Consider the following 16,565-nt stretch of genomic DNA (forward strand, 5'->3'; position numbering starts at 1 on the left):
TTGTTGTTGCTGTTGTTGTTGCTGTTGTAGGTTGTTGCTGTCGGTAAGCTACGCAGTTGGTTACGCAGTTGGTTGCCTTTGTTTAGCTACAACGTGTCGGACGACAAAATGACTGAGAGGGGAATTGATATTCCCCAAAACAACAATGCACTCAGTCAAGTTGTCAGACACATTGTATCCATTTTCAAAACCATTGTTTATTGTTTTTTTTTCTTGGCAACGACGACAGCATGCAACTTTTTTTATAACTCTAACGGCAACAAGCTCATGCATTGTTCATGGCGTGGGGATTGTGCATGCGCAAAAGTTGGGTGCGCATGGCTTCAATCTCATGCATAAGGCGAGCGTTTTCATGGCGAAGAGCCTTGACGTCGGAGCTGGCAGCCTTCGAGCTGTATGGTGTTCCATTCTCGGATTCACTGTCGTGACCTGAAGACATTTCAATCTCTGCCGCCTTGGCGTTTTGACTGCCTGACGGTGTCTTGCGGTGGCTTCCGCTGGGATTGTACGTGCTAGTGGCCACGCCATCACCCTTGCCGCGAGCGATGAGATAGAACTTTGGCACAAATGAAATCAGCATGGTGATTGGCACGGTGATGAGGACTTCGAGCGACTGCACGGCAAAGTAAAAGTCTGCGGGACCCGTTGTGGAGTTGAGGATGATTTGCAGAATGACGCCAACCATAATCCAGTTGTACACGGAAATTGCTGCACGCTTTGATCCGTTGAAGGCGGAAGGTGCCTTGCGAACGCGGTAGCACAGCATGCCGGTAATGAACATGGCAATCAGCTCTTGGATGTACATTGCGTTGTCCCACCATGTCACCTCACAAACCTCGTAGCTTTCATTGTTGTGCACCATCGTGGTGACCTGGGGAGGATGGGAGACGGACCAAGCCACAAGCATGACGCAGCCGTAGGCGACGATGAGCACAAAGCGGAACAGCAGGACGCGGTCTGTCAAGTGGCCCGCGTTGGTGCTGGACTTGGTGTTGAACACGCTTGCAATTCGGTATGTCTTGAGGAACAAGGCACCGTAGATCAGGACAAAGCCCAGGTGGCGGGCCCAAATCCGTGCCATGCAAATGCTTTCCGAGAGCTCCTCCTGGTAGTTCAAGATAATCCAAAACATTGACCAGACGGCGCCAAGCAGCATGAGCAGAAGGAACGTGGGGCTGCCCGAGAGAATGACGCGAACGCGGCGATAGTGGAAGACACCGATGGCAGCAAGGATGAAGATGAACACTTCAAAGCAGGCAATCGCAACAAAGGCGATGCGAAGAGCCGAAGACACTGACGTCGGGGAAACAAGGCGCGAAGGGTCGGGCAGGTTGGGCTCCATTGCTGCAAAGTTGGCCAGCACCCACTCGCAGGTGGCCTCTTCCAGCGACTGGCCTCCAAAGTAGACTTGGCCCAAAATGTTGGATTGGTCGTTGCCCGAGTAGCTAAACTGGGCGGCAAAGTCGTACACGACCGGGTTCTTTCCGGCAAGGCCGGATGAGATGAGCTTGATGACGGACTGGTCGGGGTATCCGCAGCGGTTGGCGCTGCTCGCTGTTTAGTTGGATGGCAGTGAGAACGAGCAAGTGAGTGCAAAAGCATTCAACCAGATTGTTGACCGGAACGACGAGAGCGAAAAAGCAGCTTACAAATGTTGCAGGTCGAGTCGTACTCGGGCAATTGCATGCGGTGGAATCGGGCTGGGGAGTTGTCTGCAAAGACATAGTGCGGCTTGGCAGCATACGTGATGAATGGCTGGCGGAGAAAGTACGCGGGTCCGATAACTCCAACCATCGCATCCATCGTCTGGGACACGGTGAGATTCGGGGAAACTGGGCAGGTGACGTTGAGATTCAAGCCCAAGTTTTCCACCAGCAGGCGATCCATCGGCTGCCAAGAGTCCGGCACCGTCCACATTGTCCCAGGGGTACTCTCCTCGTCCAATTGGGCATGGACGCGCATGTAGGTCGTAAATGCTTGAACAGCAGCTGCGCAATCCTCGGCAAGAGCGGACGCGTTGACGGCAACATTGCAAGCAGGCCCGGCCAGAATGCTGTCAATGTCGTTCACAACAGAGCGAATGGTAGAGTTGTCGAGCTGAAGGCCCGGCGGGATGGAACTCAAGCGGAAGATGGCTTGGATGCGTTCGTCGCTGTTTGCAATGAGAAGTACAGGTTGTTCGTGAGCGGCAGAGTGGAGACAGAAGCATTTGGTTGGCCTGTACGCCTTACTAGATTGCAGTGTAGCTGTCCAATAGAGGGCTGACTTCGTAGAGATATTCGGGAATAAACCAGCCAGTTTCGGCAATCACACCAGAGGGACCAGCTGTGAAAACGAGGTTGGTGGAGGAGGTGGTGAGCATTTTTGTTGTTTTTGGGCAATCCACTGCACGAAAACCTTCGCAATTGATTGGCAACGTACCATTCACGACAGAGCGGAGCGTATTGACGTAAAGCTCCATCAGCGACTGGACTTCAGCGTCGGCAGGGTAGGCCTCCAGGAGGAAGTCGTTCGTGTTTGTACCCAACGATGCAAACGCGGTTGCGTACGTTTCGTGGACGATCGTGTTTGTGGGCAGACCAAGCTTCTCCTCAATGAGGATTTTGGCAATCATCGCGCTGGTGCGGGACGAGTCGACGTTCAGGGCGGAAATAGTGATTGGTTCCAGGTCTGTTCGGAGTGGGCCTACGTGTGTGGGATGAAAAATGATATCATTGAGCGGTGTTTCAACAGGTGAGCTAAAGCCGCAGCAGCATCATCATCATCAACCAGAGTGACACCGTAACACTGGGAGAAATCGGGAAGAGAGCAGCAGAAGCACCGGATGATGTCCGAGATCATCATCGATCGCCAAACCGGCTTTTGCAGCTTCTGAACGGCTGTTTTTCCCCCTCCACACGCTATTCCAAGAAAAGAAAGAAAGAAAAAAAAGACCTGCTTTCCTTTTGGACCCAATTTTTCTGATAGCGGCGCACCCAACCAGAAACCTTCCGATGGCTATTAGGCGTGAAAACGAGAAAAAACCAAAACAACAAAATATGACAACCATGTGCGATCGAAAGCCGCCAGCTGCCAAGAAGGCGTTCAACATGGAAACCTTTCTCAAGCATGATGCGCATGTACGCGTTGAGCGAAGCAGCAGAAAGTGTTGTGATGCGGGGGATGGAGAAAACGACAATAATAACAAAACGATCTAGGGCTTGGCCTTAGGGCATTTTTTGAAAAATTACATCTACCGCTAGCAAAAAAACCATGTGAGTCATCTTACGTCGTTCAGCGGCAGGGAAACAGGCGGCAGTGGCAAGGCCTGCCAAAGCGAGCAGAATGATGGTGGAGACCACACGACGCGTCATGGTGGTTAGTGGGAGGAAGTCTCGTGAGAGAGATGGGGGAGGGGAAAAAAAAAGTGGGCGAGAATGGAGGGATTGATAAAAGTTATCGAGGGGCAGAAAGAGAGAGAGAGAGGGAGAGAGAGAGATAGTGAGAGAGACAGAAAGAGATAGAGGTAGAGAGGTAGAGAAGTAGAGAGGTCGAGAAGATGGATAGATGTAGAGAGCTGAGTGGAACAAAAAAGAAAAGAAAAAGAAAGAAGAGTGAGCGGGAATGGGAAAAAAAGGAGACCTTTTGAACTCTGGAATGGTTTTTCCTTCCGTGTTTTGCTGACTCGTTAATGCACTCGCACTAAATGTGTCCGGTGCTCGACGTGTTGTACCTTGTGAGGTTGTCAAGCTGGGCTTTGAAGTTGAAGTGGCTGGTTGCGCTTTCCCCAACATGATCGGGCTTTTTGTACTTTTATTGTATTTCTTTTATTGGCTGTTTTTTTTTTTTTGCTTTAGTCATACAGTTTGACTCAAGCATCTCGATTGTTCGATGCGCCGCGAAGTGCCGAGTGCACCGCGCTCCGTCCACCAGTCGCCAACAAAAAGCGATAGGAAGGCTTTGTCAATCTGCGGTCATGCGGCTTGGGGATGGAACACGGGATCTCTGGCCGCAAGTGAGCGGGGGTGGAACACGCGATCTACTGCCACAATTCGATGTGGAGCGCGTCATGCACACCCTTCACACGGCCAACCCGCTAAAGTGGCTGGCCTCTGGATTCTCGAGCGAAAACACAGGGAATCTCGAATACGCTGTCAAATGGAACGGTAGCATTAGCGTTGGTGCAGCGGTGGCTGAAAGAAGATGGCGGCTGGACATGTGTGTTTGTTAACCAAGCCCGAGAGGGCGCGCCACCGTAGATCGAGGATTGCGTGATACAAGAGACAGTGACACGCAACTGTCATGCATGCAACGAATATAGGGCGACTGACGGCGACAGATGTCGGTGCCAACTGTGGATGGTGTGAGTGGGCACTTCGATCATGCGGGCTGCTGCTGCGTGAGGGAACGCTTGATAACGTTCCAAACTGGCAAGCAATTCTTGAGCAAAGTGGCTTGTGACAGCAGGGCGTGCGTGGGGGGGGGGATTCAGGAGCGGGGCTTTTTTCTGCTGACACTTAGTGCTCGTTTTTTTGACGAGCCCTACAGCAATCAGCCATTGCGTTCAGACTTGTAGCATCACTGCCGAATGCGCAAACTCCTTTCTTTAGATCGATTGTGATTCCACGAAGCAATCCAAGGCGAGAGAGCGGCAATGAGCAAGCGCTCCCTCACTGCAATTACCGGCACAGGTTCCAACGGGGGCAAAACTTGCCTTAAGAGTTCGAGTGACTCAATGAAAATCAATCGGTTTCCAAAAAACACAATAGCCACACCAAGCCCGGAGACACAAGGCAGAGCGATGCCGTTCAGCACTCAACACCGAGGACAGGCCTCGAGGACGGTTTCACCATGAGGATTGTAAACTGCAACCGGCCACTCCTTGGTCAACAGACCGAGCTTGCGCCTGCGCCTGGTCTTGCCATCGAAAACACGATTCGCCAAGCAGGTTGGATTGGTATGGCAATTGGGAGGTCGATGTGAATTTGCTTGGCGGCTTGATGACTGGAGGCCAAGCCAAGCCGAGCAACCGTCACCATCACACCTATCAGCCTATCAATGCCGATAAAGCTCGCCACTGTAGTAATGATGCAAACAACACAATTACCAATCGCCAAACCTACCTGGCAGTGTTCAGTTTTTGAATTTTTGCCGTTTCACGCGCCATTTTGACAATATGCTCGCTGACGGCATCCGCGCTGCGCACGAGTGTGCACTGAGCGGCGACTATCGCACTGCCGTGTCGACACTCACGTCGTGCATGGAGGCCATTCACGGCGCGCTGGTGGCTGCACCATCCTCGCCGGCGCACGGCTCGCCTGCTGGTCTTCGCGCGCTCCTTGCCCAGCTCGTTCTGGAGCTCAAAGTGCTTCGCCGCCTCGAAGTTGCCTCCTCCATGCCCATCAGCACCACAGTGACTACTACTACTACTACTACTACTGATGCTGATTCCACTGGTGTCAAGAAGTCGGCCGGACTGCCGCCTGCTGTTGCAGTGGTATGGGCGAGCGAAACCTGTCAAAACCCATCTGAAACGGTTTCAAAAAAAAAAAAAAAAAAAAAGCCGTCAATGCAACAAACTTGCGAACTCTACGTATCTTTTTTGTTTTTGTCTGATTGTGATGGTTTGCTGGCTTGACAGGAGGCCGAGAACGTCCAAACCAACAATTATGCTGCTGTTCCGTTGGAAAGGTTTCACGACATTAATCCGAGCATGTTCAACGAGAGTGCCGAGATTTCGGAGAATGAAGACGATGACAACGCCGGTCAGTCAAGCGACGCACGATCCGAGCCTGCAAGGCAGCAGGGCAACTATGCATTGCCGTTTGCGAATCGCCCCGGGCGCCATGTTTCTGCAAACAGTGACAACATGTCCAGCCCGGCGGCGCCCCATGCCCAGCAATCGTCGTCGAGCCAGCGCTCATTCCCGGCTGCAGGTGTGCGCGATGGTCGTCGTCGAATGCAACAGCCGATTGCTCCACCAAGCAAACGAGGACTGGCTTCCTCTCCGTCTGGCGTCGATGCTCAGAACGCGCTCGAGAACTTGAACGATGCAAGCGCTCGAGATCGCCGCGGCAACAACGCCCGGGGCGCGACAGCTTCGTCACTGGCAAGGACTCGTTCCCCTCAAGTCAGCGGCGCAGCTCGCGGCGCGGCCGGCAACGCAGGTGGTCCTGGGTCTCTCAGCACCAAACCTCGGGTGACGGCGGTGACGCCCACGCGAAGCCGACAAGGGCTTCGAGCGAACTCGGCTGCAAGTGGGAATGCTGCCGTGTCGACTGCGTTCACGATTGCGCTGAACGACGCGACGGCCGAAAAGCCAAGTGCCAGGCAGCGCAGCAGCGCGCCTTCAGCCGGCGCGCGACGCAACGCTGTGGCAGCGACAAGTGGCAACAGAGCTTCAGCAGCACACAAGAGCGCTGCAGCGATCGCCGGTGCTCAACACATGTCGCAAACGTACAATCAAGCGGGCAAAACCAAAAGCTCGAACGAAAAGCAGCCCGAGGACGATGGCGGCGAAGGCAACGACGCTGACGGCGACGAGCCGGGTGTAAGTGCTTTCATCTCACAAAGCAAAGCAGCTCATTTTGTTTTTTCTTGAGCAAATGCGCTCATGGTTTCTTTTTCTCTCTCTCTTGGTTTGTGTTGTTTGCTCGGTGCCATGCCCCCCCCCAGGAGCGCACGTTTGCGTCGTTCAATACCAGCGGTTACGACAAGGACCTGATCGAGTCCCTTGAGCGCGACATTATTTCCAAACACCCGAGCGTTCGATGGACGGACATTGCGGATTTGGAGAATGCCAAGCGTTTGCTCGAAGAAGCAGTCGTTCTGCCCATGCTTCTCCCCGACTATTTCACCGGCATTCGTCGACCCTGGAAGGGCGTGCTGATGGTCGGGCCTCCAGGCACTGGCAAGACCATGCTGGCCAAAGCAGTCGCGACCGAGTGCGGAACGACCTTTTTTAACGTGTCTGCTTCGACGCTGACGTCCAAGTATCGCGGCGACTCAGAGAAGCTCGTTCGTTTGCTCTTTGACATGGCTCGCTTTTACGCACCGAGCACCATTTTTATCGACGAAATTGGTAAGACGAATTTGCTGGGGGTTTCAAAAAAAAAAGAAAAAAAAAAAGGGAAGAGGCAAAACAAAAGAGTTGCAAAGACTCACTCTGATTCGCGGACGTGAATAGACTCGATTTGCAGCAAGCGCGGAGGGCACGAAGAACACGAAGCAAGTCGCCGTGTCAAATCCGAGCTGCTTGTCCAGATGGATGGTGTTGGATCGTCCACCGTGGGCGACGACGCCAGCAAAGTCGTGATGGTACTCGCCGGTAGGTTGTTCGTTGTCTCGAGTTGCTTTCGCAACCTTGTCAAGTCTCACATTTGATGACTTTCCATGTCTCTACCTGTAGCCACCAACTTCCCTTGGGACTTGGACGAGGCGTTGCGACGACGTCTGGAGAAGCGCATTTATATTCCGCTGCCATCGGCCGAAGGTCGCTCTCAACTCCTCAAACTCAATCTTCGCGGCGTGGCTCAGGCTGACGATGTCAACGTGGATGAGGTGAGGTGGCCGGAGGAACAGCCCCAAATTGCCATTGCCGAGGAAGAAGGGGTTGACTGCAAACTCACTTTCCAAGCGCCTGACTACCTGAATAGATTGCGAAAAAGATGGAGGGATACAGCGGAGCGGACATTACCAACGTTTGTCGAGACGCGTCCATGATGGCGATGCGCCGTCGGATTCACGGGCTGTCGCCAGAGGAGATTCGCAACCTGCCAAAGGAAGAACTTGACATGCCGGTGACCATCCAAGACTTTCAATCTGCTCTCAGCCATGTCTCCAAGTCTGTGGGTACTGGCGACATTGAAAAGCACGAAAAGTGGATGGAAGAATTCGGATCTTCTTGAACTCGTTGCACAAATCAGCAGTTGTCTTGTGGAAATAGTTTTTGGCGTTGTTTGGTTTCGTTCCCCACAGCACGGCATGCAGCTTTAGCAATGTAGTTTTGTGAGAACTTGGCAAGATTCTGGTGAGACTTTTGTTCTGCTTTGCCAATCCGAGCAAAAAAAAAACTCCAACGTTTGCCAGCCATTTTTCACGGTTTCCGTAAACATACGACACGGCTAAATCAATTCTAGCATGTTTCAGTGATTCAGGGCAAGGGCCAACGGTTCTTGAGTTTCAAATAACAATCCAACGCCATCGCTTTGGCTTATTGACTACTCATTGACTATTGACCATGAACATGAATGCCGAGCACGGATCTGGAAAGCATCGACGCGAATATAAATGGGTCGTCCTGCGATTGAAGTGCGTGTGTATGTGGTTTTTTTTCGAGACGGAGCAGGCTACAGACGCTACAGATACTACAGACGTGTTGATTCAAAGCTCTTCCAATGCCGTCGTCTCGAAATAGGACTTTTAGACAGCAAGTGGTGTGTCAAGTCAAACACCTCGATCGCACTGCCACTCGAGGACTTAGAATGGCATAGATCAAACCTCGAAACGTGGATCCGTCATCATTTGATTGAGGACTGCGAGCGCAGCTCTGCGAGTGCAAGGGCTCACTGGAATCAGCCGCCTTGGGTCATCCGGATCGCGCTTGACCATGTTGGTCTCCAGCCATACATCATCAAGTGTCTCAAGAGTCTGACCGTGCACAAATATTGCGGTAAGGTCTTCAACAAGACGGCGCTTGCTGGTAGCTCGCTTTCGGACTCTATCGAGTCGGCAGCCATAGTAGCTCCAGTACATGTCCTGCAAATCGGAGTTGAAATTATTCTTGAAGTGCGAAGATGCATACCACTGCAAAATGTGCACAACGCCACCGAGGTCGAGGAACTGCCTCTGCATTTCTTCGCGAGTGACTGCCAAGGATGGGCTGCGGTAGTACCAAATGGCGCGTAGCGTCTCAGCCTCTTCGGGAGTGAGCGGCTGAACTGTCACTTTTGCATCCCCAGCTTGCGCATCGCACCAGACTTCGACCGAACCGTTGCTGAGCGAGGAGCCGATTGCAGTCACGAAGAGCGAGCAACCGAAGCTGGCGTCGAGCCTGGAAAAGTCTTGAGCAGGATGGTCTGCCTCGAGCTTGTCCCGGTCTCCAACGGGAAGTGCATTCGCTTCAATGATCGCATTCCACTGGTCGATGAGGACGAGTACACGAAAACGGTGACTCTGGGACTCGAGGCTTTTCAATGCAGCCTTGATGCGGCCCCACTGGTCGAGAGAAGCCTCAGAATCTCTAGACGAGGTCTTGCGTCGCACAAACGCATCCTTGAGTACCTCAAACGCGGGCTCGTCAAACATTCGAGACTGCAGGAAGCGGCGGTTGTTCACTTGCATTTCGTAAATCAGTCCGAAGGCCGCCAATTCGGCAGTATCGTCCACGAACGAATATGTAGCGGGCTGGTAGATGAGAAAGATGACGCCATCGAATGAGGCGCGAGCAGGCCCAGGAGCTGAAGCAACAAGGGGAGAAGTCGAAGTAGAAGCAGGAGCAGGAGCAGAAGCCGGTGCAAACAAGGCCTTGTTGTGGCGCATGGCCAGTACGGCCAGCATCAGCATGATACTGCTTTTGCCGGCACCACCGACACCTGCCAGATAGCGAGGCTTGGGTGATTTGTTCGAACCAAGCAAGTCCAGAAAGATTTCTTCAGGCAGTTTGCGATCCACCAAGTCGATTGTTCTGCCGTGTTCACGCCGCAACCCTTTGAACGGGTCCGGAAAATTGTAGAGGCCGTCCAAATCATCTTGGGAAATAGTGAATGTGGTTCCTGGGTCTGGTCGAGCCACGAAAGGCTGTTGCTGTCGTTGCTTGGTGGCATCGTCCGTGTCGAGGCCGCAAAAGAGCAAATGGTCGTCCTGGTTCACGAAAACGCGCCCGTCAGTTCAAACGAAAGCACGCCAGCCAAGACCACAGCGCTTGAGTTCTTACACTGAAGGCTTCCCGTTGCATTTCAGTTTGAGGTACGGCCGCGGTGGACATTACTGTTTTTGAAAAGTAGGCGGCAAAAGGCGCCAAAAGTGACTGAGAGTTTCCTTTTGAGCCCCACGAAGAGGATGCTCATTTAATTCATGTTCCTGTAGAACGTACAGGTTGCATCCTGGCTTGTCCAGGATTTCGGTTCACGTCGTTGTCGTTGTCGTTGTCGTTGTCGTTGAGGTTGAGGTTGACTTTGACCTTGGCAAACGCCCGACAAAATCCTCGAGATCTGCAAATACAGATGTGAAATACTAGAACAAGCGTATTCCATTCATTCCCATATCGAACCAGCGCGCATGCTCAGTCTTTTACAACGGTATTCCACTGTCAACTCTTCAATCCTCCGCTCTCGCATCCTCCTTGACCAACCCACCCAGAGCAAGAGCGCTCCATCGTCATCCCTCTTGATTCCCATCGATCGGTCGCGCCTGTGAGTCGTTGGCTGGTTCCAACCGACTGCGCCCCATAAATAGCAAGAGAATAACAATCATAACAAACCCAAACCTGCTTTTGCGGGAATGCGTTTGGCTGCTGTGCATGCGCGAGAGAGCCGGAACAGCCAAGCATTCCGAGACACGAGTCGCTTATGGGTAGCTGGGAGCGGCTGGAGCGGACAGAGCGCGAGTGAGGAGTGAGGGGTGAGGGTGAGGGTGTGAAGGTGACGGGTGCGGGTGTGAGAAGCAACATCAGAACCTAACAAAAATCCTTCACCCGACTCTGCGGCAGTCTATCGAAAACGTTTGTTGCCACATCGTTGGTCGAGGAGAAGCTCACAGTTATTGCAATCTGCAACTCGAATGATTTTGTTGTGATCAAACAGGCGGATGCGCATCTTGAATCTGCCGCTGCTCGCGGCGGTCGTTGCGCTGGCAATGCAGCTGCCAGACTTGGCAAGCACGCAGTCCAACGATTGCCACACGGCTCCACTGCTCAATATCAGTGCTGCTGCTACGTTTTACACGACGCCATCCGTCACCTACCCGTGCGTGGATGACGATCGTCAAAGCTGCATGGTTTGGAGAATCAGGAGCGCCACTTCGCTGCACTTCATTGTCACATCGTGTGGATTCCTGGCTGATTCGTCGTTTGCGATTCGAACCGATTGCAACAATGGACGCTTTGGGGACTCGACACCGCTCGTGTTCAATGACAATCTCGGGGCTACCTGCGCACATTCATACACTGCAAGCGAAGCCGAAGCCGACATTATTGCCGACACGGACTACTACCTGAGTCTTGGTGGAGTTTCGCTGCCAGCAACGGGAGGCTTTGGAAGGCCCTATAACTGTGAAGCCGGATCGACAGACCACGACGGGTCGGACCTTGTTACTCACTATTCCACGCCTTGCGTGCCTTGCTCGCCTGGTCAGTACGTTCCCGCTGCGTCGATTGGAGGTTGCTCAGGTTTCGTTTGCAGCATCGGCACAGTCGATCACGATAGCGACCCATCAACGCCCTGCCTCGTTGCCGGTCCTGGCAACGACACGACCACTGCTGGGTTGTTTGGTCCCATGGCCAACTTTAAAGTCGTTGCTGGTTCATACGACCACGACAGCAACCCATCGACGGCCTCAATCGCCTGTCCCGCCGGCAACTATGCACCCGCGGGCAGCACGACCTGCACCCCTTGCGCTGCTGGCACCTGGGATCACGATGGCACATCGGCAACCGCGTGCACGAATTGCACCGAATGCGCTCTCGGCTCCACCTACGCATCTGGTGCCTGCACTGCCACCACCGATAGAGTGTGTTCTCCGTGCATCACATGCACTCACGGGCACTACCCAAACGCCGAATGCACTTTGACATCCACCGCCACAACGTGTGTGCCATGCACTTCCATCACCAATTGCACAATCACCGGCCTGACCTGCTCGTCCAGCTCGAACCACCAATGCAGCCAGTGTCAGAGCGGAAGTTACGTGACTGCACAGGGAACGTGCGAGTTGTGTTCCGCCTGTGGCTCGGGCACCTACGAGACAAGGGCGTGTGACGGCATAGCCAATCGCCTTTGCACCACTCCCGCTGACGCGTCTCCCGTGGCGGCAATCGCTGTTGCTGTGGGTTCCGTTCTGGGCGTCGGTTTGATTGCGCTCGCCATCTTTCTGGTACGACAACGTCGTCGTCGATTGCAACAATGTTCCGTTGCGCGATCGAGGGACTTTACCGGGCCCATTCAGCACGAGACGATCGTCATGAGCATTTCTCCTCTTGCCAAGTCGAACTTGCACTCAACCAAGGAAAGCAATGCACAGCATGAGCTTGTACAATCAACTCAGAACACAGAAGACGCTTCGTACGACCTCTTGCAGCAAGTCCCAGAGCATGAGAGCACAGAAAGCGAGAGTCACTATGCGGCTCCAGTGACACGTCCGGAGCGTCAGAACGCGGAAGGCGCTTTGCGGTACGAAATGCCAGAAAAGTCTCCAAATCACGAAGACCTGCAAGGACCTGCGCAGTATGCCGTCCCCGAGACAAACCCTGATCGTCCAAGCTCAGCAAACACTTCAAGATATGAAATGCCCGAGCGCACAAGTCCAGAAGGCGTTTCGCGGTACGAAATGCCCGAGCGCCAGGGCACAGAAGGTGCTTCTCGGTACGAGATGCCAGAAAAGACCCCCACCGGCGGCCAACACAAGGAAGCCCATGTCCATTACGAAGAGATGCAGAACGCGCATGTGCGTGAGAACAAAGCCGACATTCCAAGTTATGAAGTGCCAGAAAAGCCCACGTCGGAACCTCTGTACCACGCCGTCTCGTCGACCTCCCCAGACGACATCTACGACAATGAAATCGTCTACATGACAGGCAGCAACTCTCATCGCATTCGTGAAGGTCTGGCGATTGTCAAGCATTTGGCTAGCGGCAACTTTGGTGATGTGTCGTTGGGCGAAGTGCCGTTCGCCGTTCTGCCGCCCCGCGCCCAAGGCCTGCTTGGATCTACATCCTCTGAAAAGGTGCAAGTTGCAGTCAAGTCTCTCAAGTCCAACGCAGACGAGAAATCCCGCAAGGACTTTGAAAGCGAGGCGAGACTCATGGCGCCGTTTGTGCATCCGAATGTTGTGCACCTGCTGGCGGCTCTCGTCGAGTCGGAGCCTCATCTCGTATTGATTGAGTTTGTGCGATACGGAGATTTGCGATCATTGCTGGAAACATCGAAAAACAAGTCGCTCTGGTGGACACAAAACGAGCAGGTTCATGCCGTGCGTCAGATTGCACTGGGCATGGAATATCTTGGCACGCTCCACTTTGTGCACCGTGATCTTGCCGCACGCAACTGCCTTGTGGGGCAAAACATGGTCGTGAAGATTGCCGACTTTGGTCTTTCTCGCGAGCTGGCGGATGAGAGCGATTACTATCGCATGCAAACGCGTGGCAAGGTTCCTGCAAAGGTGAGTCGAGGGTGTGCTGGCAGTAAATGTTTGGACGAGGTGATGCTGATTGCAGTTGCTCCTCCTAGTGGATGGCACCGGAAGCACTCGCTCGCCGGAAGTTTTCTTCAATGTCTGATGTCTGGTCGTTCGGTGTGACTGCCTGTAAGTTCATGGATGTGTGGTGGCGTGCAATAGGTGAAGTGTTATCATCTCATTTCCGGCGCCTTTGTACTTTGTAGGGGAATGCTGCAGTTACGGCGACAAGCCATACGGCACGATCGACGCGCGCGATATTTGGGCTCATGTCGAAGCCGGTGGTCGACTGCCCATGCCCGAAAGTTGCTCGCTTGATTTCTACAACTTGATGCTGAGTTGCTGGCACATGTCTCCCGAGCAGCGCCCAAGCTTTTCTCAGCTCGTCGCAACGTTGACAGCGCTTCAGGATGACACGACCATTCGCGACATTGGCGCCATGGTGTGAACGCAGCCCGCCCCTCGTTCTCCCGAGTCCCAGTATGGGCCACTTTGCATGATGATGAAGATGGTTGCAGTTTGCAGCTGCCCTTGCTCGAGTTGATCAATGGGAAATGGTTGAAAGTGTGGAATTCAGCATTTTTGGCTTTTCAATACAAACTTTCGACGATTCCGTACGATTCGGCGAATGGCTGCTCTACGTTGATGAAGCATTTGATCATCGTCAAGGTGGTGGTGGTACACACGCCTTCGTTCAAAGCTCAAACGAGAAGCGAACAAAATCTCAAGTTGCTTCCTCTCACAGCCTTCCAAAAAACAAAAAAAAAAAAAAAAGAGAGAGAACGACAATAATGTCAAACTTTATGCAGTCCTAACGGCTCAGAGCGGGTTGATCGTTGCAGCAAGATCTCGGCCGAAAAAAAAAAAAAAAAAAGTTGGAAAAAAGAACCAAAAAAAGGAAGAGGGGAGTAAGCGAGTGTCGAGTTTGGAACCTCGACCGTCACGAGTCCGCTCGGGCTTTGAGCGGACAGGTGTGACAAGGAGGAAATTGCTTTAGGCTCAATTGCGTATCGTGGTTCCAGTGGCTCGCTTACAAAATACAATGCTTGGGCAAGTTGCTTTCAAGCAGCACGAATGACGTCAAGCATCGTTTTTCTTTTTTTGTTTTTTTTTGCCAATTCATTCAAAAAACCCAACCAACCTACAGCAAGAGACAGTACTACCACAATACAATGCATTGCAATCGATTCGAGGCAAGAAATGACAAAGTCGTAAGCGCAAACGAACGGATCTTTTGGTCAGTCGCTTTTTCGATCCTGATGACCGCGTCCGCACCCGTCCTACTCTTCCTCTTCTGCGCTGCAGTTGCGACTGCTGCGAGTGCATGGGCCGCTCCAGTTCCAAACGACACTCCTCGCGTCGTCTTGGTCTCAATGTACCTTCACCATTACGCTTGAGTGTCAAACCCTGTCGGAGAACTCACTTTTTGGGATTCGACTCTTCTTTTTGGGTCGTCATCATCAGAGACGGGATGCGCTACGACTACCTCACACGCGCTTACAATCAAGGGGACATTCGCATCCCGAATCTGCTCAAGCTCATCCGTGGAGGCGTGTGGAGTCCCGCTGGTGCGATCAGCGAATTTCCCGCAGTCACCTTTCCCAGCCATACGTCGTAAGCCGGAAAGGCAGTGTTCGATGCATGTCAGCACGACATGTCCAAGTTTACTGAGCGAGAGTGAGAGGGTGCAACACAGAATGATTACTGGAGTCCCTCCTGCGCGGCATGGAATTGTCGCCAACAACCTCCTGGATCCTGCGAACACGAACGCCGACATGAACTACTTCTACCCAGGCATCACGGCCCAGACAGTCTTTGATGCGTGCAACTCGCGAAACTTTACGACCGCCGCGATTGACTGGCCCGTCACAGGTTGGTCCCCAGGTTGCGGGGGGAGGAGACGGTTTCCAAAGTCTCAATTCTGATATATTTTGCGTATTTTGCGGAAGCACAGTCGGAGCGCCCATCACGTACTTGTTCCCGGGAAACGTGGACGCTCCAAACAGTCTCGATGAGGCCAGATGGCTCTTTTCTGCTTGCAAGGGCCCAGTCTACGACATTCTGCCGACGCCCCAATCGATGCGCCAAGTGTCGGATGATCAGCGCGGGCAGATTGCACAGCGCTTTCACACAGACTTGCTGCCACAGTTCATGGCGTTGCATTACGACGATCTTGATGAGATTGAGTCAGTGAGCCGTTTTTTTTTGGTCGGGGGTTTGGAGGCGTTTGAGTTGGATTGTTCACAAGGGGATTTTTGGTTTGCTGTCAGACACGCAACGGGAGTCATGAGCCAGGCCGCCATTGCCCAGCTCGAGTACATTGATGCATCGCTTGGAGATGTCATTGCCACTGTGCAAAAGAACGGCGTTTTCGACAGCACAACATGGATTGTGGTCTCGGATCATGGTCAGTTTTGTCGTTTTCTGCGCGTGTTCTCACCGCTAAAAGCATCTAATCCTCACTCACACACGCACATTTCTACGCCGACAATCGGTCATTCACACAGGCTTTTCAAACATTTCCACCGTGATTTCGCCAGCAACCGTGTTTGAAAAGTACAATCTCACGACTCCTCAGAATGGATTGGATTACGTTGCATACTATGTCAGCAGCGGTGGATGCTCTGCCATTTATGTCAATGCGAATGCCTCCACGGCCCAACGAACGCTCGTGGACCAGGCTCTCAACGAGTTTATTGCGCAAAACTCTGACTCGCTGTATCACGTGTGGTCGCCCGCCGAACTGCTGCCCTACGCCGCCTTCCCCGACGCCTATGTCGTTCTCGAGTCCAACTTGAATGTCATGTTCGTGGACAATCCGGCTGGTGAGTGTTGTAGCAATTTGTTCGTTTGTTTCCCCGTTTTGTGTGGCTGAGAAGTGTGTGCTGCATCCCAATTCAGCGCCGGTTGTCAGCAAGGCCACCCACGGATGGAGTCCGAATCACGGCGCCGAAATGCGCGCAAGCTTTCTGGCCTACGGTGCCAACATTCGCTCGAACGTGCAAATCGACTCTGTGCGATTGATTGACATTGCGCCGACCATTGCCGCAATCATGGGCTTGGACATGCCGAGCACTGAAGGCCGTGTATTGAGCGAGCTTTTTGTCTCATGATTGTCAAGCGTTGGTGAGTTTGAAGAACGTAAAACAAGCAAATTCTCGTTTCCAGCCATTTTCGTATCCTTTTGTTTCATTTCA

The 16,565-nt window shown here is 52.9% G+C and overlaps 6 protein-coding genes across 6 annotated transcripts; 4 read left to right on the forward strand and 2 right to left on the reverse strand.

Moving 5' to 3' along the window:
* Window positions 1–177: 177 nt before the first annotated feature.
* Window positions 178–2,662, reverse strand: CAOG_06435 (hypothetical protein). The gene is made up of 4 exons (XM_004345134.2): window positions 2,422–2,662; window positions 2,232–2,325; window positions 1,650–2,152; window positions 178–1,554 (listed from the first exon to the last, which is right to left on the reverse strand). The coding sequence occupies exons 1-4, from the start codon at window positions 2,612–2,614 to the stop codon at window positions 266–268; spliced, it is 2,079 nt and encodes a 692-aa protein (XP_004345184.1). The 5' UTR covers window positions 2,615–2,662; the 3' UTR covers window positions 178–265.
* A 2,493-nt stretch (window positions 2,663–5,155) lies between these two features.
* On the forward strand, window positions 5,156–5,685 carry CAOG_06436 (hypothetical protein; the record flags this gene model as incomplete). Its single annotated transcript, XM_004345135.1, has 2 exons — window positions 5,156–5,476; window positions 5,671–5,685. 2 exons carry the CDS (start codon window positions 5,156–5,158, stop codon window positions 5,683–5,685), a joined length of 336 nt encoding a protein of 111 aa, XP_004345185.1.
* A 75-nt stretch (window positions 5,686–5,760) lies between these two features.
* Window positions 5,761–8,064, forward strand: CAOG_06437 (katanin 60-PA). Its single transcript, XM_004345136.2, has 5 exons — window positions 5,761–6,529; window positions 6,655–7,060; window positions 7,166–7,306; window positions 7,388–7,539; window positions 7,635–8,064. Exons 1-5 carry the CDS (start codon window positions 6,425–6,427, stop codon window positions 7,884–7,886), a joined length of 1,056 nt encoding a protein of 351 aa, XP_004345186.2. The 5' UTR covers window positions 5,761–6,424; the 3' UTR covers window positions 7,887–8,064.
* Window positions 8,065–8,472: 408 nt separating this feature from the next.
* Window positions 8,473–9,964, reverse strand: CAOG_06438 (hypothetical protein; the record flags this gene model as incomplete). The annotated part of the gene is made up of 2 exons (XM_004345137.2): window positions 8,473–9,840; window positions 9,914–9,964. 2 exons carry the CDS (start codon window positions 9,962–9,964, stop codon window positions 8,473–8,475), a joined length of 1,419 nt encoding a protein of 472 aa, XP_004345187.2.
* A 583-nt stretch (window positions 9,965–10,547) lies between these two features.
* CAOG_06439 (ephrin type-B receptor 3) lies at window positions 10,548–13,978 on the forward strand (the record flags this gene model as incomplete). The annotated part of the gene is made up of 4 exons (XM_004345138.2): window positions 10,548–10,585; window positions 10,782–13,353; window positions 13,422–13,497; window positions 13,575–13,978. 4 exons carry the CDS (start codon window positions 10,548–10,550, stop codon window positions 13,814–13,816), a joined length of 2,928 nt encoding a protein of 975 aa, XP_004345188.2. The 3' UTR covers window positions 13,817–13,978.
* A 632-nt stretch (window positions 13,979–14,610) lies between these two features.
* On the forward strand, window positions 14,611–16,546 carry CAOG_06440 (hypothetical protein). The gene is made up of 7 exons (XM_004345139.2): window positions 14,611–14,743; window positions 14,833–14,982; window positions 15,065–15,240; window positions 15,323–15,554; window positions 15,639–15,775; window positions 15,876–16,193; window positions 16,270–16,546. The coding sequence occupies exons 1-7, from the start codon at window positions 14,628–14,630 to the stop codon at window positions 16,479–16,481; spliced, it is 1,341 nt and encodes a 446-aa protein (XP_004345189.1). The 5' UTR covers window positions 14,611–14,627; the 3' UTR covers window positions 16,482–16,546.
* The last annotated feature ends 19 nt before the right edge of the window (window positions 16,547–16,565 follow it).

Source organism: Capsaspora owczarzaki (assembly GCF_000151315.2).
Source record: "Capsaspora owczarzaki ATCC 30864 unplaced genomic scaffold supercont2.11, whole genome shotgun sequence".
Classification (NCBI taxonomy): domain Eukaryota; class Filasterea; order Ministeriida; family Capsasporidae; genus Capsaspora; species Capsaspora owczarzaki.

Coding starts and splice junctions, on each gene's coding strand:
- CAOG_06440 (XM_004345139.2), top strand. CDS start 14,628: ATGACCGCGTCCGCACCCGTCCTACTCTTCCTCTTCTGCGCTGCAGTT. Junction 15,241..15,322: donor GATTGACTGGCCCGTCACAG/GTTGGTCCCCAG, acceptor GCGGAAGCACAG/TCGGAGCGCCCATCACGTAC. Junction 15,555..15,638: donor GACGATCTTGATGAGATTGA/GTCAGTGAGCCG, acceptor GTTTGCTGTCAG/ACACGCAACGGGAGTCATGA.
- CAOG_06435 (XM_004345134.2), bottom strand. CDS start 2,614: ATGATTGCCAAAATCCTCATTGAGGAGAAGCTTGGTCTGCCCACAAAC. Junction 2,326..2,421: donor GCTCCGCTCTGTCGTGAATG/GTACGTTGCCAA, acceptor TCGTTTTCACAG/CTGGTCCCTCTGGTGTGATT. Junction 1,555..1,649: donor CGACTCGACCTGCAACATTT/GTAAGCTGCTTT, acceptor CCAACTAAACAG/CGAGCAGCGCCAACCGCTGC.
- CAOG_06437 (XM_004345136.2), top strand. CDS start 6,425: ATGTCGCAAACGTACAATCAAGCGGGCAAAACCAAAAGCTCGAACGAA. Junction 6,530..6,654: donor CTGACGGCGACGAGCCGGGT/GTAAGTGCTTTC, acceptor GCCCCCCCCCAG/GAGCGCACGTTTGCGTCGTT. Junction 7,061..7,165: donor CATTTTTATCGACGAAATTG/GTAAGACGAATT, acceptor GGACGTGAATAG/ACTCGATTTGCAGCAAGCGC.